Source organism: Callospermophilus lateralis, chromosome 7, assembly GCF_048772815.1.
Source record: "Callospermophilus lateralis isolate mCalLat2 chromosome 7, mCalLat2.hap1, whole genome shotgun sequence".
Taxonomy (NCBI): Eukaryota; Metazoa; Chordata; class Mammalia; order Rodentia; family Sciuridae; genus Callospermophilus; species Callospermophilus lateralis.
This window is the reverse complement of record NC_135311.1, coordinates 93469162-93485134: the sequence shown is the minus strand read 5'-3', so window position 1 is coordinate 93485134 and position 15973 is coordinate 93469162. Positions and strand designations below refer to the sequence as shown.

General features: G+C 34.6%; 1 protein-coding gene across 6 annotated transcripts in view; it reads left to right on the top strand.

Moving 5' to 3' along the window:
* Positions 1 to 15973, top strand: part of Efcab7 (EF-hand calcium binding domain 7) — a 53180-nt gene that overhangs the window by 19228 nt on the left and 17979 nt on the right. For all 6 annotated transcript variants that reach the window (XM_076860252.2, XM_076860250.2, XM_076860254.2 and 3 more), the window contains 4 exons: positions 84 to 225; positions 4362 to 4471; positions 6747 to 6904; positions 13721 to 13854. In XM_076860252.2, the coding sequence (XP_076716367.2) occupies positions 84 to 225; positions 4362 to 4471; positions 6747 to 6904; positions 13721 to 13854 (544 nt within the window). The remainder of the gene's footprint in view (positions 1 to 83; positions 226 to 4361; positions 4472 to 6746; positions 6905 to 13720; positions 13855 to 15973) is intronic.

Here is a 15973-nt window from a genome sequence, read left to right as displayed (position 1 = left end):
ATATCTCCCTTGGATTTCTTCTTATTAACTATGCGAGAAACACTTAATAAGTGTTGTTTGAATATTATTGTTTTTCATTTCAGGACTGGCAATACATACAATCAAAAGGCTGCTTCTTCTTAGAAGAGGATGGCGAAATTATTAGTCATCAATACAGGATGCAAATAGCTCAAAAGTCCATGATTTATCTAACAATTAAGCCATTAAACCTGAGTCAAATCGAAGGCAAGTTTAAATTTTCTATTTATTTTTTAAAATATCAACTTGTACCCTCTCTTAAAACATTTATATGAGTACTTAGTATTCTTTGTTAGTGAAGAAAATAATCTGCCTAGGTAAAGAAACAAATAATTATGTTGCAAGAAAGATAGTGTTACTTTATACATTGACTGTATTTCCAGTTGCTTTGTGTTTCTGTTTGTGTTTAAAGCATGTTTTATTAAAATAAATTGTTACCTGTTTCTTCATGATATAGAATTAATATTTATATGCTAATTAATCTTAGTCTTTTCCATTTATTATTTTAAAATTAATATGTCTAACAGAAGTTCTATAGGAGCATAATTTGGGATATGAAATTGCAAGTAATTTTGGGGGCAGGGTACTGGGGATTGAACTCAGGGGCACTTGACCACAGAGCTATATCCCCAGACCTATTTTGTATTTTATGTAGAGACAGGGTCTCACTGAGTTGCTTAGCACCTCACGTTTGCTGAGGCTACCTTTGAACTAACAATCCTGCCTTGGCCTTCCAAGCCACTGGTATTATAGGCATGTGCCACTGTGCCTGACTAGCAAGTAATTTTTAATACCTTTGAAGTCTATGTGTATGACTGAGACAATCTTTATTAATAATCTTTACATTCTTTTTTAGTTAAAAATTAGTAATTTCATACCATCTAAAAAGTTTATTAAAACTGGGCTGGGGGTCTGGGATTGTGGCTAAGTGGTAGAGTGCTCGCCTAGCATGTGGGAGGCCCTGGGTTAGATCCTCAGCACCACATAAAATAAATAAATAAAATAAAGATATTGTGTCCAACTAGAACTGAAAAATAAAAAAATTTAAAAAAAAAAAAACTGGGCTGGGGATATGGCTCAGTTGGTAGAGTGCTAATGTTGTATGCACAAAGCCCTGGGTTCAATCCCCAGCATCACACACAAAAAAACTGTTGTTATAGAATTTTTATTCAGTGAAAGATGTCTCTAGGGGTGCTTTGCCCAAATATCCTTTTAATATTGATTGTTCCAAGTCAATCTTTTATGTTTTCATATAAACATTTTATTGCTAGAGGGAGTTTCCCCCACCTCCTAAAGCAGTGATTTTGAAAGTTTTCCCTGTATGTTTTGTCATTTACTTAAAATACAATGTAGTTGATACTTTAAAATAATAATTTCATTAGTAATTTTTCAGAGGTGAATCAAGATAGTCATGCAAATTTAGCCTTAAGTCTCTGTATTCTTATGAATTATTCTTTTATTCATTTATTTATTAAGTATTTATTGAGAGACTTATATGCCAAGCATCAATTTAGGTGTATCAGAGTACAAAAAAAGACAAAAATAACACTTCTCATTAACTTATGTTTTAGTGAGGGTAGCAATACATAAATGTAATAAATAGGAAAAAGCATGAAATGTTAGAAAGTAATAAGTGCTATGGGAAAAAACTCAGAGGGGAAAAGGGTGTGAATGTTTATGGTAAGTGGGTTGCTGTTAAAATGGAGTCAGTCTATGCTTTGTTAAGAAAGTGATGTATGATCTCAGTGACTTAGGAGGCTGAGACAGGGAGGTTGCAATTTTGAGGCCAGGCTTAACAAATCAGTGAGGCCCTAAGCAATGTGGTAAGGCCCTGTCTCAAAATATAAAAAAGACTGGGGTATAGCTCAGTGGTAAAGCACTCCGGAGTTCAATCCCTAATACTAATAGATAGATAGATAACAGACATATGAACAAAGACTTTGAAACAGGTTTATCAATTATCAACTGATTCATAACAAAGTTTCCCAAAACTCAGTGACTTAAAAACAATTGAATATTTGTTTACTCTGTATGTGTAGTAGATAGTTCTTATAGTCTGAACCAGGCAGGCTTGGCTTTTCTCTGTAGGGCAATCTCATATATCTGTGGTCAAGTACAGGTTAGTTTATGGCTGGCCTTTGCTGATCTTGGCTGGGTTCTTTCCTGTATATAGTGTCTTAGCTGGGACAGCTTGACCCTTCAGATGACTTCTCATCCTCCAGTAAGCTAGCCTGTCCTTGTTCTCATGGTGTAACAAGAATCTACAAAAGAAAAACAGAAAGCTCAATAGGATCTTCTGAGGTCTAGGCTCAGAACTGGTACAGTACACAGGCGAGTCCAGATTAATATCGTAGGGAAATAGACTTGATCTTTGATGGAGGAGCCACAAAATCACATTGCAAAAGGCTGTTAATACTTGAGGGACAGCCATTTTGCTGTCTTCCACAGAAGGCAAACAAATAAGTTTTATGGGTGTAGGGGTGGTGAAAAGGATGGGTGGAGGAGGGGGCAGAGCATTCCAGGTAGAGAAAGTACTGCATGCAGAGGCTTGAGGTGAGAGTATGCTGGTGTTGGAAGAATGGAGGCTAGAGTGTCTGGAATGTAGTTGGTAAGAAGAAAGTAATAGGAAATCAAGATGAGGAGGAACAAGGACATAAACTGGAAGGGATTTTTTTTTTTCCCCTACTGAGGACTTGGGCTTTTACTTAGAGAAATGAAGTTTTCCTTATGACTAGAATCAAATTTTTCTCTTTATCATTGATTTTTCAAGCAGTTTGAATATATAAATGTTTTTTTTTTGTTGTTTTATTGTTGATTTAATTGTTTTGATTGGTGGATTTAATTGTTTGGCATTTATTCTGTGGGGGTTCTCTGACCTTTTTGGATTTGTGACTTCTTGTCTTTCATTTTGTTTAGGAAATCTTCCTTCATTTCTTCAAATGCTTTTTTGCCCTCTTTGTTCTTCCACTGGTTGATGCCTGACATCTCTTCCTTTGCTACACCACCACAGATAAGCCAGTGCTTATATCCAGGCCTCTCTTTTGAAAAGTCTTTCAGGCTGCTTAATTGTCCTATGACCTCAAGTCTCATGAGTTCAAGAAAAGTTATAATTTTTAAAAAATATTTATTTAGTTGTAGGTGAATATACAGTATCTTTATTTATTTTTATGTGGTGCTGAGGATTGAACCCACTGCCTTACACATACGAGGCAAGCACTTTACCACTGAGCTATAGCCTCAGCCCCAAGAAAAGTTATAATTTTGTAGTTTACTCACTTTTTCTTATTGTTCGAGCAATACTCTTAGTTTTCTACTGCACTAGAAGATCATGAGTAGAAGGCAGGATTTATTCTGACCTATATTTCAGCAAGAGCAGTCAGATTGGTCTTTTGTTTGTTTTTATTTATTTATTTTTTTTGTAGTTGTAGATGGACAAAATGCCTTTATTTTGTTTGTTTATTTTTATGTGGTGCTGAGGATCGAACCCAGTTCCCCACACGTGAAGGCAAGCACTCTGCCACTGAGCTACAGCCCCAGCCCCAGCTTGATCTTTTGAAAATATTTATGACTGAAGAGTAATCAAGAGATACCAAAGAGTCTACCTGGGATGTTATTGCAGAATTCTAGAAAAAGATGGCAATGTTTTGAACTAAGATGTAGACAGGAGAGGGGATAGAGATTCTGGGCATATTTTGAAAGTAGAACTAGAGGTATCCTGAGAACTGGTTTTGTATGTGAGAAAAGACAGGAGTTTAAAGATGATTCCAAGATTTTTGGATTGAGCAATCAGAAGAATGAGTTACCATTCCTTCTGATACAGAGATGAGGATAGATGGTAGTTTTTTTTTAAGGGATTCAAAAGGTCAAGAGTTCATTTTTACAAACAGAAATTTGGTGAAAATGTCAAATAGGCATTTTGTTATATGGGACTGACATTTAAATGAAAGGTTCTAGCTGGAGATTTTAATTTTGGGGTTGTGAACACATAGATGGTTTCTTTTACCTGGGACCTAGCACAGGTAAGCCAGTGCTAATCCCATCTCTTCCAGAAAAGGTCTGCGTTTCTTTGATTTCGGGTATCTTGGTTACTCTGCAGCTTGAGCCTTGGGGAGTTCAAGAAAAGTTAGGATTTTTAGAAAGTGAGTATATAGAGAATGTCTTCATACGTCACTATATGTAGTATATGGCTTATTGCAAATGTTAAGATGTTTGCATATAAAATGGAATGTGTATTTGTTTTTAAAAAATTCAAGAAGGAAATAACCTAACAGTTTCTTTTTTAAACAGGAAAAGAGCAAAAAGTGATTATTTATTTTAATGTGTTTGGGTATATTTGTTTGTAGGAAAACTATCCCCTTGGTCATCAGTTGATACTGCCTTATACATTCTTAAGGAAAATGAAAGTCAATCAAATCTACAGCTTGTGTGTTTTACTGAACAACGAAATAGAGAAGTATACATATTTATTTTCTAATTTTAATTTTAAAATATAGTATTAACTCAAGTTTAGGGAAAATTATCATTTTTCTGTATTTTTTTAAATTTATATTCTACCAATTAAGTTATACAGCATATATATATATATATATATATATATATATATATATATATATATATATAAATAATGTTTTATTAATTGTGAAGGACATTTTCTTGTTTGCTGAGATTTTTAAGTATTGAGGATTAATTTGGCAGGTTTGACTTCATTACTTGTAAGTTGTTTGAAATCATATTTTATTTTCCTCTTTTCTAAATGCCCTATGCCTCACATGTGAACATTTTTTTTGTTATGCTTAATAAAAAAGATTGATACCAATAGATGCCCCCCTCCCAAATACAAGCAATTCCAAAATTTGGAAAAGTTGCTCTAAATGTTTGTCTTACTTATACTAGTACTGCAAAATAGAAAAAGATTACTATCCTCAGGCTTGACTCATAGAGACTATATTATAGACTCAAAAATTGACTGATGTGAAGAAATGTTTTTATATGATACCCTTGGAGTTGTTCTTATATTTTCTAATTATATATTTACTCAAAGACCAAATATGTGAAGTAGATACATAAATGTGACTGTTTATTTTATGAGGTCTACAAAATACATCTGCTACACAACAACAGAAATAATACTATTCAAGGGCTTACTGCAATATCATATTTAATCTTTATATAGGCCCAACAACAGACAAACATTCCCCTGATGGAATGTTATATAAAAGTCTTTATTGTAGGCTTCCTAACAGACAAGAATAGTTATAGGCAAGAAACAAATAAAATGGCAGAAGTTAATGTTTTGACTCTTCTTCAGAACTGACTACAATGTTAAGTTCAAGATAAAGCATCACCTAAAACAATGGCTTTTCCCATTTTATTATGGATGAAATTGCTTTCTCATGAGATGGTATGTGTTTGAAAAAAATTAGTGGTTGCAAGGCCATAATAAAGTTTGAAAGAGTTTCTATTTACTACTTTAGTATATAGACTTCTGTGTATTGATAATATGTCATTTACAAAGGACTTTTTAATCTGTATTTTTAGTTTCAAATTATTTAAGAAGAGTTTGGTGCCCATGAAAAACTTTCTATTTGCCATTCATATGTTAGTAAGTGGCGAAATCTTTTTTTTTTTTTTTAAGTCTGTATATAAGTCCACACCTGGACAATCTAAAAGATTATGGTTTCCAAAAGATGGATTGGTAAATGTTTAGTCTTCAAAATGACCTTCAGTTATATTCGTTGTATCTTGTATCAAAGTAGGACATGGTGACCTTAGGATTATGGTTCCCCTTACAAGTCAGGGCAGAAATAATACTGTATTTTGAGTGTGAAACTCCAGGATGAACTAAACTATGCCTGGGTTTTGAAATGAATTTTTGGACACAATACCTGACAGAATTCCTCTGGGCTAGTCCATATTAAAGGGCAAATAATTGCGTTTAGCTCTTATACATAATTAGAAAATACATAGGTTTAATATATTTGACAGATGAACCTTGTTTATATGAAATGTTTAGGTTCCAGAAAGCTCTTAGGAGGTATAGAGAGGAATACTATTTGCTTTCTTTTATAGGAAACTAAAATGTTTTCCTATACAAATGTCTTGATACTACATTATAAATATCTAATATTTGATAGAAAATATAGTTTTATATAAGGCAGGATTATCTGGGATTCTGTATCTTCTTTTAATAATACATGTTACATAAGTAGTAAAATACCACTCTATGTAATTGGGCTTTTACAAAAATATTTAATTCATACAAATAATGGACTATTTAAATTTAAAAAATTTTTATTTTGTGTCTTTGGAATCTGGTTTACATATTATATATTTATATTTCAATCCTAGCAGGAATCCATAATCTGGAAATTTTACTTTTCTCAAAGGAGCTCAGTGTTTGCATTAAAAAATTATCCTAAGATTAGTCTTTTTTCTCTTTGAAGACATTTTCATTATAAACATATTTGAAGATTACTGGGGAAGATTTAGAAGATATATAACTTCTATCTATTATAGTTTTAGGCAATTTTTAAAATATATAAAGAACTAAATCCAACAGTCTTATAATTGGATTACTATTAAGAAAATAATTTGAAGCCTGTGAAAGATTTATAGAACTATAATAGAATAGGTGAACATTGATTTTAAAAATAATTTCTAATGATTCCCTTTCAGAAGAAAATTAAAAGTCATCAAGACTCATGTTGTTTTGTTTTGTTTGAGAAAAGGTGTTTGGATGGACTGGTGAACTAGGACCTGGAATTTACTGGTTAATTCCTTCTACAACTGGCTGTAGGCTAAAGAAAGAAAGAAAACCAATAACAGAAGAAGCCCAACTTGTGTATAGAGATGAAACAGGAGAATTATTTCTTACAGAGGAATTTAGGTAAGTTTTTGTTTTTTAAGTTTAAACTGGAGCAGCTGGGCTCAATGGCACATGCCTGTAATCCAGGTTGAGGTAGAAAGATTGAAGTTCAAGGTCAGCTTCTCAGTTTAACAAGATATTGTCTCAAAAATAAAATAAAAAGGGCTGGGGATGTAACTCAAAGGTAGAGCACCACTGGGTTCAATTCCCAGTACAGTTAAAAAATGATTTGAACTCTAACATCTAGACCAGTAGCCTGTCTTTTTACCTTTCCTTTGTTTAGCTCCCACCCCATCCTCATATTTTAATTCAGTAACTCAATTCTTGTGAAAATGTAGATGAACCTGGAAATTATTATGCTAAAGAAATAAAGCAGCTTCACAAAAACAGATATCTCATGATATTACTTACATATAGAATCTAAAACAGTCAAACTCATATAAGCAAAGAATAGAATGATAGTTACCAGGGTCTAGGTGTAGTGGGATGATTGGGAGATGTTGGTTGAAGGATACAAAATTTCATTTAGGCAGGAGGAATAATAATAAGAAGAATATCTGTTGCATACCTGGTGACTATAGTTTACAACATTGTACTGTAAACATGAAAATTGTTTAAATAATAGGTTATAAATATTCTCACCACAAAGAATATTTGAAATAACTGCTATATTATTTAGTCTGATTTAATCATTCCACAATATGTGTGTATGATGTTATGAGCCATGAATATATATATTTTTTATTGGTTGTTCAAAACATTACAAAGCTCATGATATATCATCTTTCATACATTTGACTCAATTGGGTATGAACTCCCATTTTTACCCCAAATACAAATTGTAGAATCACATCGGTTACACACTCACATTTTTACATAATGGCATATTAGTGACTGTTGTATTCTGCTACCTTTCCTATCCCCTACTATCCCCCCTCCCCTCCCCTCCCATCTTCCCTTTCTACCTCATCTGCTGTTGTTCAATTCTCTCCCTTATTTCCCCCTCCCCCTTTCCCCTCACAACCTCTTATATGTTATTTTGTGTAACATTGAGGGTCTCCTACCATTTCCATATGCTTTCCCTTCTCTCTCCCTTTCTCTCCCCCCACTCGTCTTTGTTTAATGTTAATCTTTTCCTCATGCTCTTCCTCCCTGTTCTGTTCTTAGTTGCTCTCTTTATATCAGAGAAGACATTTGGCATTTGTTTTTTAAGGATTGGCTAGCTTCGCTTAGCATAATCTGCTCTAATGCCATCCATTTCCCTGCAAATTCTGATTTTGTCATTTTTTAGTGCTGCATAATACTCCATTGTGTATAAGTGCCACATTTTTTTTATCCATTCATCTATTGTAGGGCATCTAGGTTGGTTCCACAATCTAGCTATTGTGAATTGTGCCACTATGATCATTGATGTGGCAGTATCCCTATAGTACGCTCTTTTAAGATCCTCAGGGAATAGTCCGAGAAGGGCGATAGCTGGGTCAAATGGTGGATCCATTCCCAACTTTCCCAGGAATCTCCATACTGCTTTCCAAATTGGCCTCACCAATTTGCAGTCCCACCAGTAGTGTACAAGTGTACCCTTTTCCCCACATCCTCGCCAACACTTATTGTTGTTTGACTTCCTAATGGCTGCCAATCTTACTGGAGTGAGATGGTATCTTAGGGTGGTTTTGATTTGCATTTCTCTGACTGCTAGAGATGGTGAGCATTTTTTCATGTACTTGTTGATTGATTGTATGTCCTCCTCTGTGAAGTGTCTGTTCAGGTCCTTGGCCCATTTGTTGATTGGGTTATTTGTTATCTTATTGTTTAATTTTTTGAGTTCTTTGTATATTCTGGATATTAGGGCTCTATCTGAAGTGTGAGGGGTAAAAATTTGTTCCCAGGATGTAGGTTCTCTATTTACCTCTCTTATTGTTTCTCTTGCTGAGGAAAAACTTTTTAGTTTAAGTAAGTCCCATTTGTTTATTCTTGTTATTAATTCTTGGGCTATGGGCGTCCTATTAAGGAATTTGGAGCCCAACCCCACAGTATGTAGATCGTAGCCAACTTTTTCTTCTATCAGACGCAGAGTCTCTGATTTGATATCAAGCTCCTTGATATATTTTGAGTTAACTTTTGTGCATGGCGAGAGAAGGGGATTCAGTTTCATTTTGTTGCATATGGATTTTCAATTTTCCCAGCACCATTTGTTGAAGATGCTATCCTTCCTCCATTGCATGTTTTTAGCCCCTTTATCACATATAAGAAAGTTGTAATTTTGTGGATTGGTTTCTGTGTCCTCTATTCTGTACCATTGGTCCACCTGCCTGTTTTGGTACCAGTACCATGCTGTTTTTGTTACTATTGCTTTGTAGTACAGTTTGAACTCTGGTATCGCTATACCTCCAGATTCACACTTCCTGCTTAGAATTGCTTTTGCTATTCTGGGTCTTTTGTTTTTCCATATGAATTTCATGATTCCTTTATCTATTTCTATAAGAAATGCCGTTGGGATTTTGATTGGCATTGCATTAAACCTGTAGAGAACTTTTGGTAATATCGCCATTTTGATGATGTTAGTTCTGCCTATCCATGAACAGGGTACATTTTTCCATCTTCTAAGATCTTCTTCTATTTCTCTCTTTAGGGTTCTGTAGTTTTCATTGTATAAATTTTTCACCTCTTTTGTTAGGTTGATTCCCAAGTATCTTATTTTCTTTGAGGATATTGTGAATGGAGTGGTTTTCCTCATTTCCATTTCAGAAGTTTTGTTGCTGATATACAGGAATGCCTTTGATTTATGTGTGTTGATTTTATATCCTGCCACTTTGCTGAATTCATTTATTAACTCTAGCAGTTTCTTTGTAGACCCTTTTGGGTCTGTTAAATATATTATCATGTCTTCTGCAAATAGTGATAATTTAAGTTCTTCTTTTCCTATTTTTATGCCTTTAATTTCTTTTGTCTGTCTAATTGCTCTGGCTGGTATTTCAAGAACTAAATTGAATAGAAGTGGTGATGGAGGGCATCCCTGTCTTGTTCCAGATTTTAGAGGGAATGCCTTCAGTTTTTCTCCATTTAGGATGATGCTAGCCTGAGGTTTAGCATATATAGCTTTTACAATGTTGAGGTAAGTTCCTGTTATCCCTAGTTTTTCTAGTGTTTTGAACATAAAGGGATGCTGTACTTTGTCGAAAGCTTTTTCTGCATCTATCGAGATGATCATATGGTTCTTGTCTTTAAGTCTATTGATGTGGTGAATAGCATTTATTGATTTCTGTATATTGAACCAGCCTTGCATTCAGGGATGAATCCTACTTGATCATGGTGCACAATTTTTTTGATATGCTTTTGTATTCAATTCGCCAGTATTTTATTGAGAATTTTTGCACCCAAGTTCATTAGAGATATTGGTCTGTAGTTTTCTTTCTTTGAAGTGTCTTTGTCTGGTTTCAGGATCAGGGTGATGTTGGCCTCATAGAATGAATTTGGAAGAGCTCCTTCTTTTTCTATTTCTTGAAATAGCTTGAAAAGTATTGGTATTAATTCTTCTTTGAAGGTTTTGTAGAACTCCGCTGTATACGCATCCGGTCCAGGGCTTTTTTTGGTTGGTAGTCTTTTGATGGCTTCTTCTATTTCTTCCTTTGTTATTGATCTGTTTAAATTGTGTGTGTCTTCCTGACTCAATCTGGGCAGATCATATGACTTAAGAAATTTATCGATATCTTCACTATCTTCTATTTTATTGGAATATAGGGTTTCAAAATACTTTCTAATTATCTTCTGTATTTTTGTAGTGTCTGTTGTGATATTGCCTTTTTCATTCCGTATGTTAGTAATTTGAGTTCTCTCTCTTCTTCTCTTCATTAGCATGGCTAAGGGCCTGTCGATCTTATTTATTTTTTCAAAGAACCAACTTTTAGTTTTATCAATTTTTTCAATGGTTTTTTTTGTTTCAATTTCGTTGATTTCTGCTCTAATTTTAATTATTTCTTGTCTTCTACTACATTTGCTGTTGTTTTGCTCTTCCTTTTCTAGGTTTTTGAGGTGTAGTGTGAGTTCATTTATTTGTTGGTTTTTTCTTTTTTTGAGGAAAGAACTCCAAGAAATGAATTTCCCTCTTAAAACTGCTTTCATTGTATCCCATAGATTCCGGTATGTTGTGTCCGTATTGTCATTTGTCTCTAAGAATTTTTTTATCTACTCCTTTATGTCTTCTGTAACCCATTGATCATTCAGTAACATATTGTTCATTTTCCATGTGATGTAGGATTTTTCCTTCCTTCTTTTATCATTGATTTCCAGTTTCATTCCATTATGATCAGATATGGTGCATGGTATTATCTCCACGCCTTTATATTTACTAAGAGTCGCCCTATGGCATAATATATGGTCTATCTTTGAGTAGGATCCATGTGCTGCTGAGAAGAATGTGTATCCACTTGATGATGGTTGATATATTCTATATATGTCGGTTAAGTCTAGGTTATTGATTGTGCTGTTGAGTTCTATAGTTTCTTTATTCAGTTTTTGTCTAGAGGATCTGTCTAATGGCGAGAGCAGTGTGTTGAAGTCACCCATAATTATTGTGTTGTAGTCTATTTGACTCTTGAACTTGAGGAGAATTTGTTTTATGAACGTTGCAGCTCCATTGTTTGGTACATACAAATTGATAATTGTTATGTCTTGTTGGTGGATGGTTCCTTTTAACAGTATATAGTGTCCTTCTTTATCCCTTTTGATTAACTTAGGTTTGAAGTTGATTTTATTCGATATGAGTATGGCCACTCCTGCTTGCTTCCGAGGGCCATGTGAGTGGTATGATTTTTCCCAACCTTTTACCTTCAGCCTGTGTATGTCTTTTCCTATCATATGAGTCTCCTGAATGCAGCATATTGTTGGATTTTTTTTTTTTTTTGATCCAGGTTACTAGCCTATGTCTCTTGATTGGTGAGTTTAGGCCATTAACATTTAAGGTTACAATTGAAATATGATTTGTACTTCCAGTCATGTTTATTTATTTATTTATTTTAGTTTGGCTAGTTTTTACTTTTTGGTTATTCCCCCACCCCCCTTTACTGAGATACCTCCCGCTGTTAGTTTTGGGCACTATTTTTCAATTCCTCTTCTTGTAGTATTTTGTTCAAAATACTTTGCAGTGCTGGTTTTCTGGCTGCGAATTCTTTTAGCTTTTGTTTATCGTGAAAGATTTTAATTTCATTGTCAAATCTGAAGCTTAATTTTGCTGGATACAGTATTCTTGGTTGGAATCCATTATTTTTCAGCGTTTGAAATACATCGTTCCAGGATCTTCTCGCTTTCAAGGTCTGTGATGAAAAATCAGTCGTTAACCTAATTGGTTTACCCCTGAATGTAATCTGCCTCCTTTCTCTCGTAGCTTTTAATATTCTCTCTTTGTTCTGTATGTTGGCTATCTTGCTGTCTCATTTCTTCTCTAATATTCCTTTCCATCTGAATTAGGTATGCCTTGAGTTCTTTCCCTATCCATGTTTCTGATGCTTCTAGGTCCTCCTGTAGAATTAAGTTGTCCTGCATTGTTTGTACTCCTTTTTTACCTTGTTTTTTCATGATGTTCACGTTACTTTCCAGCTCTATTTGATTGCTGTATTTCTGCTCTCTTCTATAGATTTGTTTTGGTTTTGTATATCTCTGTTGTCTCTCCTTTGTGTTGGTAGACTATGCCTGCTAAAGTGGATTCCGCTGGGAAGGAATTCCGACGGCGGAGCTCCAGTGACGTCACCTCTCTGCTATGGTGGGCCCCAGGCTCCTTGCTGGGGTGTCCGAATGGGGAGGTGGGACTGGACTGTCTCTGGTTGGTTTCAGCTCCCCGTCGGTCGCTGGCGGGCGGGCGGTCTTCAGCTGCCCAGTCGCGAGGTCCTGGCCTCTAGTCCCCTGGTTTCTCCTGCTAGTCCTGGTTTCTCCTGCTAGCCCAGGTTTTCCCTGAGTGATGCCTCTCGGCAGTTCAAACTGTACTCTGAGCTTGCCGTTTGTTGGGTGTGGAGGATGGCTATTGGGAACCCGGGCACTCTATTGTTTTGATTTTTTCCGCTTGCCCCTCCCCCAGCGCTGGCTAGACAGGTTTCGTTTTCGCCGCTGATGGGAGGTGGAGTTGAAGGTCAGGTGTCTCTAGTTTTCCCCGCAACTCTATGCAGGCTCGCTCTGATAATCCCTCCCCCGGAAAGCCTAGGAGAGATTTTATGCGAATTCCCCACTGTATGGGAGATGAGCTGAGTAACACACACCTGTTTTATTGTTGCAATCTGTCGGAGATTGGCGGTGGTTACTTCAGCTCTCCAAGATGGTGGCCACTGGTTTCATGAATATATATTTTTAAAAGAACTTATTCCACTACGCAACTGAAAGTGTCCATCCATTCAAAAATCTGAGATTATCATTAATTTCTGGGTTCCAAACTTTTGACAAGTCAACATTAGTTACACATCTACTAACATCACTCCCACTAGACACTGCCTTTAGAAATAGATCCTGATAGTTGGATTCTTGATTTTGATAACTGTCAAATATGGAATCCAAAACTTAGGTAATTCTCCTTTACCCTGGTTATCCATGTTAAGATTTGCCCATAGGCAGAGAGGAAAGGGAGGAAAAAAAGGAAATTACTAGTATTTATTAAGTTTCTACTCTGTATTAAGATACTATAATTGCTTTAGAAGTTTGTTTATATCATTTATTACTAGACTGAGCCCAGAATGCACTTGGATATAGGATAGTTCACAAAAGTTACTTCCTTTGAATATTTTCCTCATAGCAACCTTCCTTAGTCTAGTTGTCTTAAAGACAAGAATTAATTTTCTATTTTTATAATTTTAGGTCAACTTTATTAGACATATTTGAAGTAATTGATTTAGATGGAAATGGTCTTCTTAGTCTTGAAGAATATAATTTTTTTGAATTGAGAACAAGTGGTGAGAAATGTGATGAAGATGCTTGGGCTATCTGCAAAGGTAGGCACTTCTCTTTTTCTAATGATGTGTAGAAAAATATATAACATTCTTTTATTCCTAAGAAGAAGCCAAACTTCTCTGGAATATTATGATAGCATTTAGGATGGTTTAAAAATAGTAGCATTACATGTAGATTATAAAACTTAATGGTTTATTTTTCTTAAACTGATGATGTGATACTTAAGTTAAAAGAAAATGTGAATTACTTAATTGTAATTTCATCTTTTAACCTATTCTGAGGCTTAAAGATGAAAAAAACTGTCCTAGTTCTTGATACCACTGAGCCATACCCTGTGCCCAGGAGAGGGCAGCAGAGAGTTAATAAACTGGAGTTTAAAAAATTAAGAGGTCCTGAAAGTTGTTTATACATTTTAAGAATTTCTTAATGGTATTTTTTTGTATTTGAGTTGAATTAAAAATTTCCATATTGAAGCCCCAAATGCCAAGATGGACAGAAAACATAATTGAAAATGAGACAAAGTCATTTGCCACTTAGGCGGAGTCTGGGATGAAGTAGGACCTGAGTATTTAAATCAAGTTTAAAGGGGAACAACAAAGCCATATCCAGGTATAGATTACAGAACAAGAAGTATGAGGAGACCAGAATGCAGCATATGCTGTCCCTGGGATAGTAATATATGCTTCTCAAAATGGTTTAAGCTTGGGTGAGTCGGTGAGCCAGGTTGGAGTCTATTTATCTAAACAGCAAATAGGGTAGAAATATTATATCATTAATATAAAAATTTTATATTGTACGACTTTTTAGGTAAAAATAGCTAAGTTAAATTAGTCAATGATAACAAATATGTATGTTGATTTATAATATTAAACTTTGACTAAGTTTGATAATATACATAATAGTGTTATCTTTAAGAAGGTATAATTATCATAACTTTAATGATATAATCTCAATTTGTTGGCAACAAAGCACATTCCATAAGAGTGAATCATAATTAGGTTTTTCTTATGGTGAAATTGTTGATAAATAAAATTCTAGTCTAATAGTTTAATTAAATTGACAGTGTGAAAATTTATATTTTTTGAGAACTTTTCATTTATCAGGTTCTGATCTAAGCAATTCTACATATCAATTCTGTGAGGCAGTGCTATTTTATTCTTACATTACAAATAAGGAAATAGAATCAAAGAGACTGAATAGCTTGGCCAAAGTCACACAGCAAGAAAGTTTCACAGTTGGGTTTTATAGCTAAGCAGTCAGACTTCAGATCCTTAAGCTTCATGCTATCAAAAAGTTCCAAAAATGATTAACTTAAAATGATTGGGGAGGTCTCGGGATGTAGCTCAGTGATAGAGTATTTGCCTAGCATGCATAAAGTCCTGGGTTCAATCCCCAGTACCAGATGGGAGAAAAAGATTTGAGGGGAATATCTCCTTCACTGACATTAATAATACTACAAACTAATGTGAGCTTTTTATTTTCTGAAATGTTTACCTTCATCATCACATGTAATATTATTTCAATCATTTTTCCCCTTGATAATAAAAATGTTATTTAGCTGTAAGATAATCTTTTTTTTTTTTTGAGATGGGATTTCATTTTGTTGCTGGGGCTGGCCTTAAACTTGGGACTGTAATGCCTTAGCCTCCTGAATAGCTGAGATATAGGTATGCATGCACCAACATGCTAAGCTAAGATTATCTTAATTAATTTTTTTTTAGACTTAAAGGTAGCTTCACTTTTATTTTGTTCATAGTCTGTTATTTTGTTAGAGCAGTTTTAGATTTACAGAAAAATTGAGTAGGAAATATAGAGCTCTCCCATATATCTGTTCCCTATCCATCCTCACCAAGTTTCCCTTATTATTAACATCTTCAATTACTATGGTACATTTGTTATAATTAATGAGCCAATATGGATATATTATTATTAACTACAAGTTTATAGTTTATAAAAGGGTTCACTCTTGTATGGGTTTTTATAAATATGTCATGTATCTGCCATTACAGTATTCTACAGAATAGTGTTACTGCCCTAAAATTTCCCTGAGCTCCATCTATTTACCTACTATCTGTCCCCCATACCTCTGCCTGTTCCAGAGTATCACATATTGGATCCACACAGTATGTATACTTTTCTGAGTGACTTCTTTCACTTTTA